General features: G+C 39.8%; 2 protein-coding genes across 2 annotated transcripts; both read left to right on the top strand.

Moving 5' to 3' along the window:
- The first annotated feature begins 1,214 nt into the window (after positions 1 to 1,214).
- On the top strand, positions 1,215 to 5,613 carry LOC137182970 (MOB kinase activator 2). The gene is made up of 5 exons (XM_067589616.1): positions 1,215 to 2,265; positions 3,873 to 4,012; positions 4,157 to 4,253; positions 4,524 to 4,648; positions 4,741 to 5,613. The coding sequence occupies exons 1-5, from the start codon at positions 2,183 to 2,185 to the stop codon at positions 4,983 to 4,985; spliced, it is 690 nt and encodes a 229-aa protein (XP_067445717.1). The 5' UTR covers positions 1,215 to 2,182; the 3' UTR covers positions 4,986 to 5,613.
- A 4,171-nt stretch (positions 5,614 to 9,784) lies between these two features.
- adm2b (adrenomedullin 2b) lies at positions 9,785 to 18,657 on the top strand. The gene is made up of 2 exons (XM_067589629.1): positions 9,785 to 10,217; positions 16,389 to 18,657. Exons 1-2 carry the CDS (start codon positions 10,114 to 10,116, stop codon positions 16,795 to 16,797), a joined length of 513 nt encoding a protein of 170 aa, XP_067445730.1. The 5' UTR covers positions 9,785 to 10,113; the 3' UTR covers positions 16,798 to 18,657.
- Positions 18,658 to 22,912: the final 4,255 nt, after the last annotated feature.

Consider the following 22,912-nt stretch of genomic DNA (forward strand, 5'->3'; position numbering starts at 1 on the left):
GTATTTGGTGGTGCCACGCACCATCATTATTCCCTACTAGAAGAGGCGGGAATGTTTGACTTGAATGAGTGAATCATGTAGATACTTTAGAATACTTTTTATTCAATGCTTTCAGCCAAAGTGTGTCTTCCCACCAGTGTATAACTGGGATTCATATCTGTGAAGTAGCCTCCTTTCTTGCAATGGTCTTACAGAAATAGATAGATTGATCTAAAGCTGTCTTTGTTTGATCCTTCCCTCATGTTCTTTTTAAGTCATGTGATGGAGTTATCAGCAGTAGGAGGAGATGCCACATGTCAAAGAAAGACTTTGAAGATTCATCTTAGATCACAGCCATTTTGCTTTTATCCGTTCAACACTGAGCTGTTTGAAGTGGAACTGCACAGAGAGTAAGCACTGGTTTCAGTCCGGGTTAGAAGAGAAAAACAGGGCTGTTTTTTTTTGTTTTTTTTGTTATTGTTTTTTGTCAGTGTGTGTACAGGGTCAGAATACGTCAACCCCTCTTTCACCAAACCTAAGCACTGCATCTGACCCTTACCTTTGTGTTTTGATCTGTGTACGTGTGTGTGAGTGACTCCTTCACCTTGAGTGTGTGTGTGTGTGTGTGTGTGTGTGTGTGAGCGCGCGCAGTGTAGCTACGGGTACAGTGAGCTGTTATGCATAATGGCATGAGATACAATACGGTCATCTTTTTAAGTGCCATTAAGTTTGCACATTGGCCTCATTCACCTCATGGGTAAGTGCTGTGTTGTACAGCGTGTGCCCAGAACTTTAAATGAGAGACAGTTGGGTGTTATTACTTCATCCCATCGCCTGTTAACTTACAATGAGGCCATTTCAAAGTTTAAAATTTCCGCGCATTATAGCTTATTACATTAGTGTGTGTGTGTGTGTGTGTGTGTGTGTGTGTGTGTGTGTGTGTGTGTGTTGGGGGGAGGGGGGGGCGGAGTGGTGTGAAAGACAGCCATGTTGTGAAATGCCTTTTTTGTAAAGTGGACTGATGCTGGTGTTTTCTTTTCTTTTGTTTTGTTTTTTTTCATTTAGAGAGTAATGTGTCTGTTACCTGTTGTCAATTTAGCTTGTAAATTCAGATATGAACCTAATAAATATGTCAGACCAAGAAGAAGGATGTCTTTGTCTTACCTACAACGCACACACACACACTAAAACACACACATACATTACAAACACAGAGAAAGCGAGAACAGGTCTCGGTTGGAAGCACAAATATGTTTACCTTAGGGGCAGGTGAGCTGATGGATTATGTTGCTTCCCGATTCTTACTGTATGTCTCCCACACATGTGAGCCACACTAACAATTAATGCTACACCCTCGGACCGTCTCCCCCAGTGCAAACATAAACCTGCTCGGCACACTGATCTACTGTGCTGCAGGCGGAGGTGAAATGAGTTCATATAACAGTTGGGGGGGGGGGGGGGTGGAGCTGAAGACCCCTCTTTGTTTCAGCTTTCATACAATACACCTCTCATATTCACAACAGCAGTTCTATCTATATATTGTTGCTCCTTCACAGTGGGTGTGTGTTTTCATTCCTTGGCTCTGATACTCTGTGTATGTCATCACATTCCTCTATAGTTTACGAGTGATCGTGAACACACCTGCCACTCCCGGACTGCTTTTTCTACTCTTTCTCTCTCTCTTGCCTTTCCACCTCTTTCCGCCTTCACAGAAGAAGACCACCTTTACTTTGTCATCTGCACCTGCCTGCTCTTGCTTTCCAGAGTGCATACATGTGGAGAAGTGCACGCAGTGAGAAGTGGATGGAAAAGGGGAAGAGGAGGAGTTGTGTTTTGTACTTTAAATGGGTTGTGGAGAAACCTGCCTGTCCGCTTGGAGCTGGGAGAGGAGGAGCCTGTGGGGTGTGGGACTCTAGACAAAGGAGACATATACACACTGACACTGGATCACTAGAGCGCAAGGAGACGCAGACAGCTGGAGACAATCTTCAACTCCTGGAATACTTTGTTGTGTTTCGGAAAACTTGTCAAAAAAAAAGGAATCCTGTCAGCTGTACGGATCCGCGTGTGAGCTGAGAGATGTTTGTGTTGAGGAGCTGGTCGCCATACGCTGCCTGTAGTGTGCAGAAGTGTGTGTGTTAGTATGTTTGGGATGGAAAAGTGGGGCTGGCACGACCAACAGCTCTGCTCTTAGCTCTACGCCATGGGGGGTTGCCATAGTTACCCCTCAGCTACAAAGACAGACGGCACGGCTCTGCAGCCTTCTGACATCAACGATGAAAAACTGTAAGTGATATTTTTTTTCCTCTCTTAACTCTCTTCATCTTCCGCTTGCTCTCATGTTTCAGTTTCCTGTGTAGAGGAAAGTTTTTAGTTTCTTTGCTTTTCCATCTTTCAGTGTTGATATACTCCTGAATCTTACAGATTAATGTACAGAAAAGAAGATGCATGCATATGTGTAAGAAACAAGGACTAGAAAGCTGGCCGCACATGGTTTACTGAGGAATGTTCTCCAGATAAGAGTGAGCGTGTGTGTGTGTGTGTGTGGTACATATTTGTCTGATGGCATCAATGAAGGTGGATTCCTCTAACAGCAGGAACACATGTTGAGAAGCAGTTTGAACTGAGACTGTGAAGGCAGATGTGTGAACGCGTTTTAGCACAGTTACTGTGCAAATTTGTGCTCCGGGATGACTCTTTTAGAGCCAGCTGGCTGCGCCTGACAGGACTGTTTATTTCGCCCTCACAGCAAAAGCAAAGGTAAACAGACAGCCAGGAGCGAGAGAGAGCGGGATCACAGAAGAGTGTGTTTACACACAAACACACCATTACAAGTAGCTCCGGGTTCTTTGTGTTTGTGTGCTGACAACTGGTAGCCAAGAGGCGGTAATAGAGTTAATACCATGGAGCTGGAACAGGACGGCCTACAGGATGTTGACAAAAGAAGTTCCTGTGGATATTAGGGTACTTCTGCACTACTGTACCTTTTGAACTGATGTTTACATTCGTCTCTGTCAGTATCCCTCCCTCTCTACCTCTGCTGACCTTTACTTTTGACAAAGACCTGCTGTTTAGACCATTAAACTAATTCTCCCTACCCATTCCTCACTCACACACACACACACACACACACATCCACACCGGGGGGAGTGAAACCCCACAGAGAGCACAGTGTTTCCCTTATCACAGCAGGCAAGGTCACACTGAGTAAACTCTCAGCTGCTGTGTAGACATCTAAAAACTGAGCGTGGCAGCTGCTTGATTCCACTTTAATGCAAAGCACTGTCTTCACAAACGTTTAGCAGTTGGGCAAACAAAAGTAGAGAACAACACTTCCTCATCACACTGCACTACATGTACAGTGTGGCCTCTCTTCTTTGCATAAAGTCAAATCATGCTGCCAGGTTTGACTTTCCAGTACACATCATTCATTTCCTGCACTCACACTCCAAAGATATCACAGGATCCCAAGCCGCCAGTCCTGTGTTACTGATTATAAATCATTACCTGTAGCTTATCAGTAAGTATGTATGTACTGGTGTAGGAAAGAGAGGTTTATGCACTCAGCTTGCATTATCTCGCACAATGTTAGTCTCGATTTTAGTCAACCACTGCAGCATTGTTTGCTTCATTAACAATAATTACTGTGGCTCTGAATCAACTGCTTTCATTACATTAACTGCTGGTTTAGTGGACGTTCAGGATTGCAGTTGCAGCAGTGTTCGCATGTGCCAGCCACAGAGGGCAAGATACACGAGAGGGAGCATAAAAGGCCTTATCTACTGGCTACAGCCGGAGTAATTAATCCATTGACCTATCAATTGTTTTACACAGCATTATTTTGTCTTTCTCTTTCTGTCTGTGGTTCATTAACTCTGCACTGTCCTCCCAAGGGGAATTAACAACAATAATCTGGAGGAGCGTCCGTATCTCCAGCAGCAGTACGTGTGTCAGCGGGTCACACACACAGACATGTTCACCCTCACAGCGCTGCCGCCTGGCGTCGACAAGGCAGAGTGGCTTGCCAGCAACAGTGAGTAAACCCCATTAGACACGGCAGAGTTGTAACTGTTTGCTTCCTCTTTTTCCTGCTCCTCATCCTCCAACTACACATAGCATCTATGTGAAAAAAAAAAGATGTGTACGATGTAATTTTCTTCATATTGATTTCCTCCAGCGGTGGCATTTTTCAAGCACATAAACCTGTTCTCCAGTGCGCTGTCCGAGTTCTGTACCCCCAGCACCTGCCCGACTGCATGCGGACCGGGCAACACGTGAGTTAACTGAGCAGTATATGCAGCACATACATAAAGGGTTAGTTCACCCAAATCATGAGATTAAAATTATCCTGAGGCTTTGTTTCAGGGAAGATGTATAGTATGGATCAGCGGAGATTTTTGTGACTTGGGTGAACTGACCCTTTAATGATCATCATTTTGCTTCTACATACTTCATGTGCACTTCTTCTGCCACAAAGCAAAAAGGAGTTGAAACTGTGAAAGACTATTTACTCCTTGTCTGACATATAATTGTATATTTTTTAGAGTTTATGTCTGGACCGACGACCATGGCAGGAAGCTGAAATGCTCCGCTCCACTTTACTTTGACTATGCCATGTCATACATTCAGGAGCTACTGACTGACGAAGACGTGTTCCCCACGAAAGCAGGTAAAAGTTATTAATGTATGTATCTGTGCTGCATTGTTCTGCGTCACATTCCAGTTTCTGTGTTAAGCTGTTAATCTCTTCCTTCTTTCCAGGTGCAGCATTTCCGACTGGCTTCGTCTTTCTAGTCCAGAAGGTGTTTCTGCTGTTATTCAGGACTCTGGCTCACATTTACTGGTCTCACTACAGAGAGACACTCGCTCTGGGTCTGCATCCACACCTAAACACGCTCTTCACACACCTCACGCTCTTCTGCCGGCAGCATGCACTTCTGGAGCCAGAAGACACCGAGCCGCTGCAGGACCTCATCACCGCTCTGGGACAGCAAGGAGAAACTTAAAGAAACACACACATATATTGTACACCTTTTTTTTCACACATTTATTTACTTGTTATAGCTGATTACAAAGCTATTTACTTTCATCTCTCTGGGCCAAACTTATACTTCACAGTATGGATTTTTTTTAAAGAAGGTCTGGAAGTTGTAAAAGAAGCTGTTTATGAACAGCATGAGGGAAAATGAATGAGTCTGTTTTGCTTTAAGAAGCAGTGAATCAGACCGCACAACAGTATCTGACTCTTGTTGTATATCGCTTTCATCAGTTATGGTGATATTGTGTGAAACTGTATTTTTGCATGTTTGTGTATTTTAACATAATAGTGCATTTTTTCTATCTCGATGATGTCAAGATCTTTAAGGTCATTCAAGTCTTCCACATACACTTAACACAATAAAAAAAACGTCCTCGGTTGTATTTTCCCAAGTGTAAATATAAATTAAATGTGCCATTGCTGCATGCTGAACATGTGCAAACCCCATAACATGATGTGTTGATGCAAAATGTGATTACATTGTCGAGACTGAACGGTATATTCTTCATGTATATGGACTTGCTCAGCTTGACTCCGCAGCTTTTTGTATGTATGAATCTGTACTCTGCAATAAACATTTGTGACAATTTTCTGTATATTGTAGATTTAAAAAAAAGTTTTCAAGCTTTCTCAATTATGTAGAAATAATCAGATAATTTGAGGTATTATTGAAAGACTTCAAAGTTTCGCAAACATTTCAACAGTGTAACAGAACTGGTAAAACCCTGTTTCTAACATGATTATTGTGAATGTGAAGTACATTTTATTTGATTTATTTCATACTTTTTTATTTGTCAGTCATGATCCTTTACAATTGTTAGTTATAAAAAAAAGCATCAAACAGCTTACAATAAGTATATCATCCCACCCCATGATCTCTAAATAATAATAATAAATAAAAAGAAGGAAAGAAACAGGAACAACAACAATAATAGCAATACATTTAGTTAAGATTTTTAATTAATTTAAGTAATTAAATAATAAAAAAGTAGGTTTGAGAGGTGTTTTCAAAAACTTAGTTGAATTTTCCAAGAATACTCTCCAAGATAATTAACATGTTTTCCATGTATTAATATAGATTAACTGATATGTTTCCATATTTCTAGTGATATAATAGAAGTGAGGTTTTGATTGTTTTGATAAATTCTCTAATTTATCAAAGCACACTTTATTTTAATTAATTTAATCAGCTCTCTTCATTCAAGCACTCTGCCTCTCAGTATTCCTGTTTTTTTTTCCAAACTGTTTTACCAACATGTCTCCAGGTTATTGGTTTAAGAGCAGCACCACCTGCTGCCAGAACAGGAACTAAGCATGTATCACATTTTCATCCGCACTGTCAGCCACACTGTAGTCTGTGAGTTGTTATGTTGGCTGCAGCATAATGGATTTTAAATGAAACAATTCAAAGTGCTGGAGTAGAGCCAAACCAATAGAAATGTGCCTCTATTCAACAAAAGACTGTGCTGCACATCTTTGGAGAAACACTCAATCCTCGCTTTTACTCCTGCAGCGTGTCGGTAAGATCTTCTGAGTTTGCAGGGGGGTTGTTTAGTGATAATGGAAACTGTCCCAAATCTGCTGGATTCACAGGTTCAGATGCCCATTTCATCAAACTCCCACCCAGGTCACTCTCACCTCCCCATAGCTGGATACAAATAATCCACAGCAAAGTGTCCGAGGCTAAATAAAATATAATCCACGGCTGTTTCTACAATAACAGACACTCCAGTTATAGTGAGTATATAAATATGAATGCAGCTGCAAAGGGGTGAAATTTGAGAGCCAGGACACCTTTGTATGACAGCGCTGTGAGCCGTCTGACAGGAGATACGAGCTGCTTTTGTCAGCTTTCTCTTGACAATCAAGGAACTGAAAAGAATGTCCAGGGGTGAAAACAAACTGATACTGAGACCATAAAGTCACTCTCAGTTTCACTGTCAGTAGGTGAACATTACTGTCTTACATACAGTAAATACATAGATAGTAATTTCCCTTTCTCTGGGAGGGAGCAACAAAATGAATCATATTTTAGGGTTTGTTTTTTGAAACCCTGAACAGGATAAAATGGGAATATATGATGAAAGAATTAATGATTACAGTATCGTCTAGCGGTTTCTTTTCATTCAGTTGTGCAGATCTTGTAGTCCCAAACTTCACCACACAGAGGCATCAAAAAGCCACTGTATTCAAATGGAAAGACGTCTTTCAAACTGGTGCCTTGAAATGCTTTTTCACACTATATTTTATAAAGAGGGAATCATTCATTTTAACCAAGCTATTGTAAATGTGAGCATTATGTTGCCCAGCCTGAGAGAGATGACAATAATTATCCTGAAATGATGATCTTTAAAGAGGAATAAACTACAGAATTAATTGAGACTAATTCAATAGCGCCATAAGTAACACAATTATTTTTGCTAAAACTCTATCTCATACATTTTTTTGTTATGAACCTTTAGGTGCTAATAATCTTCACAGAAACACATTCAGCATGATTGTGCTGTTCTGGTTTAGCACTTGAATGACTGATCTAAAAGAAATAACCTTCTGTGACATCAAAATGTCCTCTGTGAGAAAGTGCACCTCACTACCACCCTCCTCAACCCTTCTGCTGCACTCATTGCACCTGCTTTCAACAGAAATACACTCCTCTCTATGGTTTTCAGACCTTTAATAGGTTTTGGTTGTATTTTTGATGTAACGTCTTTCAAAAACAGTGCTACATAAATTCCAAAGACAACAGATTTTGATCCTCGCAAGTCATGCTTTCTTTATCTGGACTTTTTTTCTGGATGTCTATAAAAAGAGTGGGTGTCAACAGCAGGTGAAATATAGTGTACAGTATGTGTTCACAAGTAAAGATATAGATATTGCTCACATTATACTTATAGTACAAGGTTGTGAATGTGTCCAGACGTCTGATTTCCTCTCATGTGTCAAGCAGACTCAACAAAGTTAAGACTGAAACTGAAACTCAGCTTTTCTAATCAGAGCCAAAGCATCTTTGCCTGCAAAGAGATCAGATGGAGGGGGGATAAGTCTGGATAGTGTGGAGGCACACGCACACACACACACACACACACACACACACACACACACACACACACATAGCGGTCTGTTCTTGTGATAGATGAGTTAATGCACATGTTGGACTGAGTTGAGGCTCACGGTGTTGGAAACTGAGCTTAGAAGGTAATACTACAAACTGCTGAGTCACAGACAGACACAGATATACACTCAGCCCTTTAATTAAGGCTTGAAGCCGCCTCCACATACAGAGCATTCTTTTAATCAGGTTCAGACTCTGAGCTCCTCTTCTGTGTCTCCTTCTTCACAAAAAAAAAGATGTTCTTATGCAAAGAAAATGAGGAGAACAACCAATGCAGAACCACACTACTCTTATTTCCCTCACAGTCACGCCAAGCCTTCTTATGTGGACATTTATACATAAAGGGAAACTAAAACTTGTTCCTGGTTACAGTATTGACTTATCTGCACACACACACACACACGCACACACACACACACTTTGATGTCTGATATCACTGCTCCATGTCAAATAAGTTTGCTCCAGAGTCCAGAGCAGGTTACAGCTTTAGTTTCCAGCCCTCTTGGCTTTTGATCCTTATATACGAAGCAAAAAGATACTCACAACCCTCTGTGTTTCATTTCCACCTAATCAGACTCTTTAATCTGAATATTTAGAGCCCTGAAGAGGTAAAACTACACAGAAGTAAAAATGAAAAGGAAGAAGAAACAGAAGAGGAATGTCCCAAAAAAATGAACATAATTATATATAGAAGAAAAATTATAGTTTCTCTCTTCATCTTATGACCATTTGGGAGATTGTAACTCCAAGTTGGGAACCGATGGGTTTACAGTATGTGATAATATAAGCAGAAATATACTGCTGCTGTACAAAAGATAGCTGGTTAAATAGAGCGTGCTGTAAAATACTGTACTGTAAAAGAAAATCTTGCAGAGATTTACAGAATGTGTTTTTAATTCCAAACAAGTCAAAAGAGGAGTGATCCCCAATTTTCTGTTTTTTGTTTCGTTTTGTTTTTATTGAAATTGAATCTGCTGCTTGTAAACATAAATGCCAGTTTTTATGGTTTATTTTTACAAATGTCACCACAACCTGTCCTGCAACCAAGGCAGAACTTTTAAAAAGGGCACATGGGCTGACAAAGCTTTTACTGTATGTGTAGTTCAGATAAAACATGTGATTTTCTCTGTTGGGTAATAGTCTTTAATGCCAGAACGAAGGCCTATACACTTCATCTCTTATCAGCAAGGTCTTACAGCGAGCTAATTATTGATTGGATAATTGTATTTTATCAGTCTGCAATCAATTTTCTAACAGTGGTACTCATAAGTCAAGGTCTTTATTATTGCTTGAATATGACTGTGTTAGTGTTGGCTTCAGCAGTTCATTTCTAAGTGGGTCAAGCTTACCATGGCCACAAATAGAAGTTCCTCGTATAAAAAGAAATTAAATCCAATGATAAAAAATCTAAAAGGTCACCTTGACTTCATATATATATATTTTTTTAAAAAAACAATATGGTAAAGGTGTTGCACCTCTGTAACTTACATGAGAAGACTGGAGTTCTTGAGGTTTAATTAGGTTGTGGGGTTCATTAGAGGTTAGGTCGTTGTAGGACAGACAATAAGCCTTCCTCCTCCTCCTCCTCCTCCTCCTCTTCCTCCTCCTCCTATCCCTCCTCCCTCGATCAGGCTTTATAAACGAGAAAGCTCAGGTCTTCAGTAGCTCCCTATGTGAGCGTCAATGAGCTCCTGAGTTTCACGTCTTTTTTCCTGTGGATTTCTTCATGAGCGAGACTAAAGGGTCAGAGTGCGGAGGATGCAACAGAAACGACATCAGAGACTGAGGATGCTGTCAATGTCACTCACCTATAAGGGACAATTTACTTGTTAGAAATAACTTCAAATTCGAGAGTTTTTTCAGGAGTTTTACGCAGTTTTTTCCCCCTCCTGATCACTTTTATTTTTTTATTTTTATTATAATACTAGCAGTTTGGTCTTCTGGGACCCGCCTCCTCCGGGGAGCGCATCTCCACTGCGCCGTCATGTGCGCTCTGCTGCCGGCGTGGCTGTGCCTGCTGCTCGGCCTCCTGCCTCTGGAGATCCAGTCCCGGGCTTTGACTCTGCAGAGCCCCAGTCACAGACACAGGTAGCACCAACTCACCGGACATTTACTGGCTGAAGACAGTATGCTGTTCTACTTGAAGGTGGACAATTTAGAAAAGCGAACAAATTTTAACTTAAAACTTTGGTTAAAGTTTTTATGATGCCCGAGTGAGCTCTCACTAAGTCATGTCCTACAGTAGCAGAAATATGCTGAAATGCTTTAATCTGTTCAGTTCAGTTAAGCTATTAGGCTACTTTTGACATTGGCTATAATGAATTGGACACTTAAAGGACAAAAAAACGTTTCCAACAAAATATCAAGATGTGCTATTGATGTTTTAACCCATTAGAGACTTCTAGCGGATCTAGCCTACATACAGTATATCACCCAATAATGGAAATTTGTATTGTGTCCAAGACAAATTTCCTTCCGAGGCAATAAAGTCTCATCTTATCTTATCTTATCTTATCTTATCTTATCTTATCTTATCTTATCTTATCTTATCTTATCTTATCTTTTATCTTAGTGAGTAGTAACTTTACTGTTCTTAAGAAGCCCATTGTCCCCCAGTGGTGCCACATCCATATTCATACAACAGGCCCTCTATGGTCTATTTTGGCTTTGATATCCAATCATTTAATCACAATAAAATAGGCTGTTAAAATAATAAAAAGTCAAGTCAAGCAAAAATGTATATACAGCCAAATTACAATTGTTTTTTAAAAAATCTGAACAATATGTGAAACTCTCCCCCAATTCAGAGAAGGAAAATGTCCAAAACTACCCAATCAAAAAGCCTTTATTTCACTTGTTTGCCTTTGTTGTGATGGATATAGTGGTTAGTGCTGAAACAACTACTCAATTAATCGTACAGAACAAAAAAAAGCTTCTTCAGTCAGAGGATTTGCTGCGTTTATTCTTTACTGTGCATCTTATATCTATTTAGACAGTTTAAGACTGTTGGTCTGACTAAACAAGATATTTGAAGACATCACCTCTAGGCATTGTGACGGGCATTTTATAGACTAAATCACTGACTGATATATCAAAAACACAATGAACAGGTTCATTGGTAGGCTAATGAAAATAATCATTAGTTGCAGCACTAATAGAGCATCACTCTGGAGGACATTAAAGGTCTCGCTCTTGTCTCCTGACAGTCATTAATGTGAGAAAAAGGTCCAACAGCAAAATGAGGTAATTCCTCTCAGCAGCAGGAGGTGAGGCAGATCAGAGGTGAGGGTGATTTAGTGGGATTTTGGACAAGGACACATGTGCATACCGAGGGGCCGAGCAGCAAACACGCCACAGACTCAGTAATGCAGATGACAATAACTCACTCACTGGAGGTTGTGATAGTTGTGGATGTGAATGCATCTTGTGACTGAGAGCTGAGAACAGTAGCACACTTTAAAAAAGAACTGTCACATGCAGACTCGGGTATCATCAGTTTATTTTCCAGCAGCCTCTGTGATCTGATCTGAAGACTTTATTATTTGATGACTGTATTATTTGATGTTATCTGTGTTTTAGAGATAGAGGGTCAAGGGGAGAATGTGTGATCTATGAGCCTTATGTAACAGAGTTTTCCATCATTTATCCTTTTTATAACAAACTGTGAATGCAGTAAGCCCATAGTTGAAGGGCTACAGTGAATTTTAGTTAAGTTGGATATTTGAATAGTGAAAAGGAGAAATCAAGAGTTGCTTCAATAAGTTGAGAAAGCTTTGAAACAATAATGAGCTATTGACATATTATAGCATGTGACATCATATATTTATTTCTGCATACATGTTACACAGCATATTATTTTTTCCATTTTTTCCATTTTTTCTTATTATTGCATTGCAAAGTTTTGTTCTCAGATAGACAGTCAGATGATGTAATGCTGCGATACTGTAAAATGCATTTTCTTTTAAATAAGAAAAAAGGAGCTTTAAGCGCAGCAGGTGTCCACAAAATATCCCTGGCTGATGGGAAAAAGAAGAGAGGATCTCATTGTGATTCAACACTGATGGATGTAACACTCTTGTACTCTTGTAATTTTGGAAAGATAAAGAGAGGAAGAGGGGGAGAAAATAACAAATAGACCCAGTAACAATTACTAGTAGTGAAACGGTGGGGCTCCGATAGGGACAAAAAGTTTTCTTTGCACAAAGTAGTTGTGAGGAGTTACGACAGGAAGCTGTGTGTGTGTATGTGTGTCCAGTTCCTCTGTGAAGAACCACATGCTGGGCTCTAACATGGGAGGAATGTTGGAGAAGCTCCTTTTGCTCTCAGACTCTCCACAGGTCCACAAACTGGACTCTCACACAATCAGCACACACACACATGAGAGAAGGAGAGAGGAAAAACATGAGAGAGAGGTCGAACACAAAGAAGTATTCACCTCGACTCATACTGCCATCATGCAGTGCTGATTACTATGAAACAATTTAAGAACAAACTTATTTCATGCTCCTCTTTGTGGCAGAACCAAATCTTGTGATATAGAGCAGTTGTATCAATAAAAACATAAAACAGCAAAGCTCCTCAACTAAAAAGATGCATGCATGCAGATGCCACGTGGGAGGTAGTTGGGCCTCTGGCTCCTATAGAGTTACAAGCTCTCAAACATCACAATCAGTATCTGATCAGGCCTGGTAATGTTTTAAAAACTGTGGATTCTTAACATTTTTGATAGTACTGACAGTGAATCTCATTAAAGCTGGCATTAAGATGAAGTTTTTTGTGCTCTTTGTGACAACTGTTCAACCTAAAAGCACAGACTTTTCATTTAAATGTCACATCTTTGACACATGCAGATACTTTCATTAGTTCATTGCTGTATGTCAGAGCGGCTGCAGCCCACCTGTATTGGTTGTGCTACGTAGAGAATGGCAAGCAGTTCAGTGGCCTACATTTACTTGTTCTGGGAAGCTTCTCTTCGCCAAGTGGCTTTCCCTCCAGAGACAACTGTGTTCTAACCCTCACCACAGGTGGCCTTTTAACTGTGTATGTGTGTGCATGTGTGTGTGTATGTGTGAGAGAGAGAGAGATAAAGATAAATGCACCCACTGCAGGTGTGTGCATGCAGGTGTAGAGCAGGAAAGTGAGTTTTTGCATATATAATGTGTATTCATGTATTTTTGTTGATAAGCTGTGTTTGTTGCCAGGCAGTCACATGTCACTTGCACGTGTATGCCCACTAATGCACCGCCAACTAACATTATGCCAGTGTGTGGGTGTGTGTGTGTGTTTGTGTATGTGTGTGTTTTCCAGAGCTGCCAGAGCTCAGCATCCATTAAAAAGAAGTGAACACTAATAGAGTTAGGGCAATGCCACAAGTGAGTTAGTCAGTGAGTGAGTATACGTGAATAAGTGAATGAATGAGTGTGTGCGCGTGTGTTGGCAGTGAGAGCCAAAGGTGTCCAGCCAGAAGAGTGATCAGAATACCAGTCAGGATTACTTACAGGATAAAGATCATATGGTATTTTGGCCCACTTTTCACACTAAACAAACAAAAACATTATCTTGATCCGTCGACTCGCCTCCCCTTATTCTTTGTTTCTCGTCTCATGAATAGCCGACATGAAAGTATGAGTGTGCACACAGAAGCATACACGCACATAAAGTGATTTTCTATTTTGCAGGACAGTTGCACATCATGGGGTTGGCATAGTAGCTGAGTGCTGGTGACATAGTATCTGCAGTATTCTCATGCACAACCAATACAATAAAAATGCACATTATTATACCTGTGGTGATTTGAATAGGTCTAATCTTATCTACCTTTCCTAGAATATAAAATCAAATAAACATAAATAGTTTCAACAATACTCATTAACATAATACCATGCTAATGCCAGAGTAATACATTACATTTAGAGGGAGAAAGACTGAATATATTTCCATTCAAATGCTACTTAAATCTCAACCGACTCCTCTAACAACACCAAAACCCATATTTAAGCAGGTTTTAAGTACATGTGTACTGCAATAGATTGTGAATAGATGATGGATTGTGCTGCAACATGTGTAAACACATTACTAACACAGTTAAGTTTAGTTATTATTTAGATAAGAGTTGGTTATATATGTCCCAGAGTTATGCCCCAAATTCCAGTGTCTTTATTTAACCACTCAGTCCTGTCAGCAACACAAAATGACACGAGTAAATATATGACTGTGTTATTGTTTTGAGCCTGCTTAACAATCTACAGAGACTGAAAGCACTGAGTGCTCTTTCACCCCAGCTACTTATATTATTCTACACTCAGTATTGCATCATTTCTGACCGGTCACATGGTCAAACAGACCGGCTCTGAACTCTTGAACATCTGAGAGCGAGTGGGCATGAATGAAAAAGAAAAAAGGTATTGCAGTGACGTGAGAAAAAAAAAGTAAGGCTAGACAGCAGGGAGGTGAGAGAGAAAGTACTACTTGAGAAGTGGCAGTGTAGGGGCCTCTTACTGATGCCTACATTGTGCTCTGTTTTTGTCACTCTCTTGCTCTGTTTCTTCCTCTGCTGCTGTTAGATACTGTTGTTGATTAACTGGATATTTATCTTTTAGCTGTGCTGATGATGGAACAGATGTAGTGTCAGTCGGTTCAAACCACTTTGGGCCGGTTGGGTGCAGGAAAGGCAGAGCCTCAAGGGGTCGCTAGCTTATATTTGAGAGTCTTGGTCCAAACTTTCAATAATTGACTAAAAGACATGTAAGGAAACAACTCATCACTCTTTAACTGTATTGTGCAGGTCCACGTGAAGATGAGTAAGCAGTACTCAGCCAAGTGTCTCAAGTGTTTCAAAGGAACACTTTGACATTTTGAGGAATGTGCATGTTTGTTGTTTTAACCAGAGTCAGATGAGAGCATCGATATCAGTTTCAGTTTTATTACAATATCAGTATTGACTGTATTGGACCCAAAACACATGCAGGGTGCCTCTCGAGGTGGTAGTGTAATCTTGAGCTGCTCACTGACCCTCGTGATGGCAACGTCTCATTCGAATTTGTGCCCTTTCAAATCTTAATTGTTCTTTCTGTGCCTACCATGTGACCACAGAGAATCAGGAGAAAAAGATGGAGGAACAGCCACCAAATCCAAGGCAGGCAGCAGGTTCGCAGATTATCCTCTCTCACCTCTGAGATGTAGTAATAAAAATGGCAGTACACAACTTTTTCAAGGCCCTTGAAGAAAGGGGAAACATCTCTAAATATAAAGAATACTTCATGTCCGCATTTATCTTTTCATTTATCTTTTACATGTTGTGTATTTAGAAAGTGCTTTTTTGACTGTGAAAGTAATATGTTGTGGAATTGTGGTATGTGGAATATGTTTAGGAGGGGTTAGAGAAGTTTCTATTGACCTTTAGATTTTTTTTTTCGCTCTAAATTCGTCACAGATCCACTGTGGCTGTAGTGAATCTATTTTGCTCTGCATAAGAGCTTATTTCAAGTCTATGGGTAGGAACATGTGAAACACACAAAATAAAAAATTTAGGCGGAATATCACTGTTATTGATTGCACATATTTTGTTATTAGGTGCTGGTGTTAAAAGTCTCTATGACACTTTTCTAGTTAGGTGGCACTGGGCCAATAAGTTTAATAATGAAGCTGTAGCTAACCACTTGTTGTCGCACCCAACCTACAGAGCATCTGGTGATACATTTTTTAATGCTGTTTCACCTTGTTGTTGTATATTCTGTGGGGTGGCACAACCAGTTTTCTGCAGGTATGTTTTATGCTCTGATAGGTATGTTGACTTAAAGAAGACACACCAATAATAAGAATAATGTGATATGCAAGCTAGTTTATGATGAGTAACAACAGACACACACACACTTACACACCCTATCAGATGCAGAGATAGTACAGCTGGATAAGTCAGCTACAGAAGTAGAAACTCACCTGTTCACCACCCTCTGTCTATCTCTCCTTCTATCTTTCCTTCTCACTTTCTCTCTCAATCCTGTCTTTCTCTGTTTTCTTACTGGTAAAAAAAAAAAAAAAAGATGAGACCACAGATTGAGTACCGCAGACATTCCTGCAGTACAAGCCTGACTTCCTGTGAGGCATTTCATCTCATCTTAGCGATCCACTTACACTAAGAAACCCAAGCAGGCGACAGGCGCATGACTGCGCAGCATCATATGTGAATAGGCTGAGTGTGTGTTGTGCTGCCTTGTATCTAAACATTTCTCTCTCTTTCTCTGTTTCTCTGCATCAAAGGCTCAATTCACCCAAAACCTGTAAATACCCAAAGTCTTCTTACACCGCCATCATGCCTACTGCGTCTGATCTCACTGTTGTCCTTGACAACCACATCACCCAGGGAGACAGACATATCATCTGGAGGGCCCTCCTGCACAAAGAGCCCCCGGCGAGGTTGTCTGAACTGTTGCTTGACCAGAATGACAGCGTGCTACAGGAAGCGCCAGTCTGGCAGCGAGGGTCACGAGGTCGTCGTCATGCCATCAACGGTGGTGGAAGGGGCCACGGCCATCTGATGAGGGTGGGGTGCGTCCTGGGCACCTGTCAGGTTCAGAACCTCAGTCACCGTCTCTACCAGCTGATCGGACAGAGCGGGAGGGAAGACTCCTCCCCCATCAACCCTCGCAGTCCTCACAGCTACGGCTAACACGAAGACGCCTTGGATGAAAACTTTTGTTAGAGTTAATCTACAGTCTCACAGATACCAGGTCCTGTTTTTCATCAGTGATAAAATTAGGGCACAAATAAGCCTTTAGTGTCAGTCAGTGGTGTGTCATCTGATCTCAGCTGCATTATTGTTAAAGGATCATTCTGGTTTATTACAACATTTCTTAAATAATTCAGCACCCATCTATACATACTGGGGTTGAGAGCATTGATTCATTATATAATAATCAATTTGACCATAATTGTTGTTGGTAAGAATGAAATTATACTCATCAATTAAAAATTGCTGAGATCTGGGAATGTAGCAACATCGACAAGAGACGCAAGCTGGGAACTGTTTTTTTTTATGATTATATTGGACATTTTTATGTCTTTATTTGTAGCAGCAGTCGAGTGAGATGACAGTGAGAGAGAGACTGGGGGTGACATGCAACAAATGTCCCTTGCCAAAATCAAACCATGGATGTTGTGGTTTTGTGGCTTAACCAGTAGCCTACCAAGATGCGCTGGTGAGCTAGGAAGTAAAGTCTGAGAAAATAATTCTATTTCAGTTTGGGTTTGAGAAATGTATCAAACTCAGGTGTGGAGTTTACAAGATGTGGGCTTGTATCAGGCTGGAAGTTGAATACTAAAACACCGGAGTAACCCTTTAAACAAACCTCCAAGTTAGCGAAACTTCTTTGGAAGAGAAAACAAAGGCAAACAACAAAATTATTAACCAAAGTATCCGTTTTAAACATCCATCAGTTTACTTGGGTCCTGCTATACTCACCATAGTCTGATCATCTGACTGAGAAGAAACATTAGATTTTGTTGCCCCATCAGATTTTGCTGTAGCGATGTTGCCGTGCTCCTGAATCTTAGCAATTACTTTGGTGAGTAGAAGACTATCACATAACCAATAGACAATAGATTACCAAAACTATTGAAATAACAGTTGTAGTAAAATTGAATTATACTTTACTTTTGTGGTGTGGCACTTATCCAGTGACGTGTGCATACATGAAAAACTGTGAACCAGAGAAGCCTCCGTCAAACTGGCCTACCGGACTATCGTCACCATTGTTGATCCTACTGATCTGAACTTTCCTGAGCTCAGAGTTAATCCACCCTTGTCTCTTAAAAGCACCCTCATCTCTGTGCAAACAAGTAGCTTTACATCAGCACGGACAGAAACCAAGAATATCCTCCAATCAAACCCAGTTAACCCTTCACCCAAAACCCTGCAGTGCGCACAATCAGCCAAAATAACCACTAACCCTAATCCATGATCTGTCTGTGTACGTCTTAGCTTGTCTTTACTCCATTAACAACTGAACCAGAGACAGGACATCCATTCAGCAGATGGCTTTTTGACCTGTAAACTGTTAATCTGCAATGCTTCAGCTTGATTTTTGCTGCTTCAAAGTCTGTTTTTGGAGCCTTAATAGGTTTAATCATTTGTTAATCAAATGTTAATCATTTGTTAAGCCTTATAGTTGTTGTATGCCTTTCACCTGTCCAAATTAAGCATCACTGTGAATGTTGACTATCAAAGTGTTATGTGAGGCTTTATAGTCCCCTACTTTTCTGTGTTAGTTGAGAGTTTCAGTAGTTGTTCTCACAGGTTAAATGTTTATTAGGAATGCATGAAAGCACTTTATTTTTCCTTACATTGAGTATGACTTGAATTTTTAAAATGTGTTATTTAACTTTAAATTAATGAGACCACTTTGCTGTAAATGTCCCACTTCACTAAATCTTCATGTTCATGTTGTGCAAGCCCCTTCAAGTGTCCTTTTGTAAACTATCTTTTAGTCTTTACAACAGCAGCATTGTGTAATAAAACTCCAGTCAAACACTCACATGTTTTTTATCTGTCTAACAACAGTTTGAGATGCAAGTGTGACCATTTACATAATAATAATACCTGTATAGTTATTAATGATTGGACGATTTATCTCACACTATCTTAATGAAAATGATTATTAATCTGGGCTCCCACACACTTTAGGAAGCCCACGAGAGTCAACGATAAGGAAAGTGAAAAGTCCAAACGACTGCCACCAAATTTGTCAAGTTCATCACATTACATACTGTACCTCTGTTCTACCTTGTGACTATATGTGTGTACATACGTTGCACCCCCAAAGTAACCCAAAACACGTCCATCTTAATTTTTACAACTTTTAATGACAAGGCCTACAGTTCAGTACAAACTTCTTTTTCCTTTAGCCTAAACACAGCATCTCTCACAGGTTTTTTTAAAGGGAACATAACATGCTTCTTGTGACTTTCTGTTATTTTTATACCGTTAGGATGTCGGATGTCTATGTTAAACATGGTCAAAGGTGCAAAACTTGAGATGAACGTATGTAAAAATGCTCCCTGAAAGTCAAAAGCCCAGGCTTCAGCTTGCCCTGAACTCTTATTTGCAATGTTACCTCTACTTCCTTCTTGTGATGACATCAGATCGTTCGCACGTTCTTTCTTTGTTGCTAAGGTTTTCCAATGCATTATTCATGTTGTTCACTCATATATTTTGGATTCAGGCTCAAACATGTACAGATGTATTTGAGAAGGAAGAACAAGAAAAATAAGTGAAATCTGACTATTATTGTTAATTTTATTTATCATTTGTTTGTTTATGTAGCCTCTGGAAGTCTGCTGAGTTATGCGAGTTAACCAATCAGAACAGAGTGGGCTTATCAAGAGGGGGGCCTTAAAGAGACAGGAGCTAAATAGCCTGTTTCAGACAGAGGCTGAACTAAGGGGCTGCATAAGAGTCAGTATAAGACTAATATAGTTTAGTTTTTTTTTTTAACTGTCAATAATACAAAGATGTACCAGTTGAGCCCCAGAATAAAAACATATACAGGAAATTTGCATGATACGTCCCCTTTAAAGAAATAGTCCCTTCCTAAATGGTAAATACAACTAATTTTCCAAAACCTGTAAATTAACTGGACACACTGATTGACTTACAAATCAAAAAGACATTTCAGGTAATTGTTTTAATGTGATACATGTTGTAGGCTAAAAGATGGTTTCTCCACTGACTGACACACATATACAGACAAAACTGTGCAAGGTATTTCAGATTTCAAATTATTCTGATTTAGAGCTTCTCTCCAAATAATCAGAAACACAAAAATATTCAAATTAGTATATATTACCTTATCAGTGTCAAAACTAATGTTGGGGATCTATATTTCTTATTGTTAAACTTGACTGAGGCTTGACCGCTCTGCCTTTTGTGATGTCATGTGTCCAGTATCCTCTTTTGAGGCAGATATGAAAATGGCCTTACAAAAATGAGTCCAAATGTCTTTGTAGTGCATATATATATATATATATATATATATATATATATATATATATATATATATATATATATATATATATGGTTATTATTCATAGCCATGATCTCATTTGAAAGGCAGATGCCACTAAAACATACACACTGGTCCTTTAAAGTCTGTCTAAATATCATTTAGTAATTTGAAATGTCTTCTGTCTTCTGGTGCATGTCCTTTCCTTAGGAGGGCGTGCTGGGCATTATGATTAATGTAACAAATACATATACATATACTGTAGGCTATATTTAAATGACATGAGTCTACCCAATATTAAGAGTGGTCTGCAAAGTGATTTTAAGACATATTTGTATCTTTTGCTATTGTATGTACCATTGTGGAGTGACACTTTCATAAATCTTTCTACTCCACTCTACTCCTCTAAATATATAATGGTAAATAGGCTATTACAATATCATACCACGACAACAGTGATCAGCAATAATGATAGGCCTAATAATCATAGTAAAATAATTAAGGTGGATTATCCTTCACCTGAAATGTTTGCCTTGAAATGCGAGGCAAATGTTGGATCACTATAATTAGGAACCAGAGTTTTCCACATACCCCTTCACTCAATTGGGATGTTCTCTGCTATTCTGGATGGCAAGGGCAGTGACCATAACATCAAGTGTATTTTGCAGTATTAAATAAATATTTAAACCGATCTCATCAGACTCCAAAAATTCTTCGGAAAGAATGCAGAGAGTGGCCTTCTCAGTTGCCACAGTTGCAATGTTTGAGTACTACAACAATGCACCACATTGCTAAGTTTTGTCGGGGCTGAATGCGTTCCTGTTGTCAGGTGTTCTAGCCAACTATTGACCTGTATCTAACCTTCCCTTTCTCTCTAACATCCTTGAGAAAGCAGTCGCCAATCAGTTTTGTGACTTTCTACGTAACACTAGTTTGTTTCAAGGATTTTCATTCAGGATTTAGGGTGCATTATAGCACAGAGACAGCACTGGTGAAAGTTACAAATGACCTCCTAATTGCATCAGACCAAGGACTCCTCTCTGTACTTGTCTTGTTAGATCTTAGTGCCGCATTTGACACCATTGACCATCACATCCTATTACAGACACTGGAACATTTAATTGGCATTAAAGGAACTGCATTAAGCTGGTTTAAGTCCTATTTATCAGATCGATTTCAGTTTGTACATGTTAACGATGAATCCTCCATGCACGCAGAAGTTAGACACGGAGATCCACAAGGTTCTGTGCTTGGACCAATACTATTCACCATGCTTCCTTTAGGTAATATTATTCATTTATTTCATTGTTATGCAGATGACACTCAATTATATTTATCAATGAAGCCAGATGAAACCAATCATTTAACTAAACTCCAAGCATGCCTTAAGGACATAAAGACCTGGATGACCTGCAATTTTCTGCAACTAAACACAGACAAAACTGAAGTTATTGTGCTTGGCCCTAAACACCTTAGAAACACATTACATAATGATATAGCTACTCTAGATGGCATTACCCTGGCCTCCAGCACCACCGTAAGGACTCTGAGAGTTATCTTTGTTACTTCTAGGCTGGATTATTGCAATTCCTTATTATCAGGCTGTCCCAACATGTCTCTAAAGACATTCCAGCTGGTCCATAATGCAGCTGCAAATGTACTAATAAACTTTTTTATTATTATTATTATTATTGTTGTTATGTGCTTCTCTGTATATCCCTCTCCCCCCCCCCCCCTCTCTCTCAACCCTACCAGTCAATGGCCGGCAGACGGCTGCCTACCTAGAGCTTGAATCTGTTCAAGGTTTCTTCCTGTTAAATGGGAGTTTTTTCTTGCCACTGTTGCCATGTTCTTGCTCATGGGGGAATCATTGGGTCTCTGTAAAATACAGAGACCCAACGAGTAGTACAGTCTAGACCTGCTCCATGTGAGTGCTCTGAGAGAACCTCTGTTGTGACTTGACAACACTTTCCACAGGGACAAACAAACAGTAAAATGATGCAAAAAGCTTGACCTATTCAGGTATTTGATGCTGTGTGTGTCTACGTGTGTGTCTACGTGTGTGTGTATCCAGTCACTGACCTTTCTGAGAAGGAAGCAGGAGTAGGGCTGTAAGCCAAAGGTAAATTTATGTCAAATCTGACAACAATCCACAAAAGGTCACATCACATAAACATGTAGTGTGCATCTTTTCCTCTTAATCAAAGCTGATTAATATGAAGAATTTCCTCTCATTCACATATTCAGTCCTAAGCGGTGAGATGGACAACTGGTTGTCTGCTGGGACTGAAATCACACAGGGTGTCTGGTGTTTGTGACAGACAGGCAACACTGGATCATCAACTGAGGTTTGTTTGAACACTTTTACCTCTGGTTCAACAAACAGAAGAAATTTTTTCCTAATCATTCATAACCAATCCCTAGCAATACAGAGGTCTGTGTGTGTGTGTGTGTGTGTGTGTGTGTGTGTGTGTGTGTGTGTGTGTGTGTGTGTCTGACACAACGAACCAAGGCATTTCAGGATATTTGATCATGGGAAAACATCATTCAGATCCTGTTATGGGGTCAATACCCAGAAATAAAAAAACACTCCTGAAAGCAGGTATCTTTTATTTGGTTTTATTTTATTTGTGTGATTTATTTTGTATAATTGTTAGTGTAGGTGATAGGTGATATATGTATATACTGACAGGTCTGATGGTTTTTAAATAAAATAATGCCATTTCCCAGTAATAATACAAATTCTATATGGTTAAAAATAAAGAACTAAACTGAGGAACAAAG

Source organism: Thunnus thynnus, chromosome 5 (genome assembly GCF_963924715.1).
Source record: "Thunnus thynnus chromosome 5, fThuThy2.1, whole genome shotgun sequence".
Classification (NCBI taxonomy): domain Eukaryota; kingdom Metazoa; phylum Chordata; class Actinopteri; order Scombriformes; family Scombridae; genus Thunnus; species Thunnus thynnus.

Bases quoted from the DNA above. Each gene is read 5' to 3' on its own strand.
- LOC137182970 (XM_067589616.1), top strand. From the start codon at position 2,183: ATGGGGGGTTGCCATAGTTACCCCTCAGCTACAAAGACAGACGGCACG. The intron at 4,013-4,156 runs GTGAGTAAACCC...GATTTCCTCCAG, and splicing joins AGAGTGGCTTGCCAGCAACA to CGGTGGCATTTTTCAAGCAC. The intron at 4,254-4,523 runs GTGAGTTAACTG...TATATTTTTTAG, and splicing joins GCATGCGGACCGGGCAACAC to AGTTTATGTCTGGACCGACG.
- adm2b (XM_067589629.1), top strand. From the start codon at position 10,114: ATGTGCGCTCTGCTGCCGGCGTGGCTGTGCCTGCTGCTCGGCCTCCTG. The intron at 10,218-16,388 runs GTAGCACCAACT...TCTGCATCAAAG, and splicing joins AGCCCCAGTCACAGACACAG to GCTCAATTCACCCAAAACCT.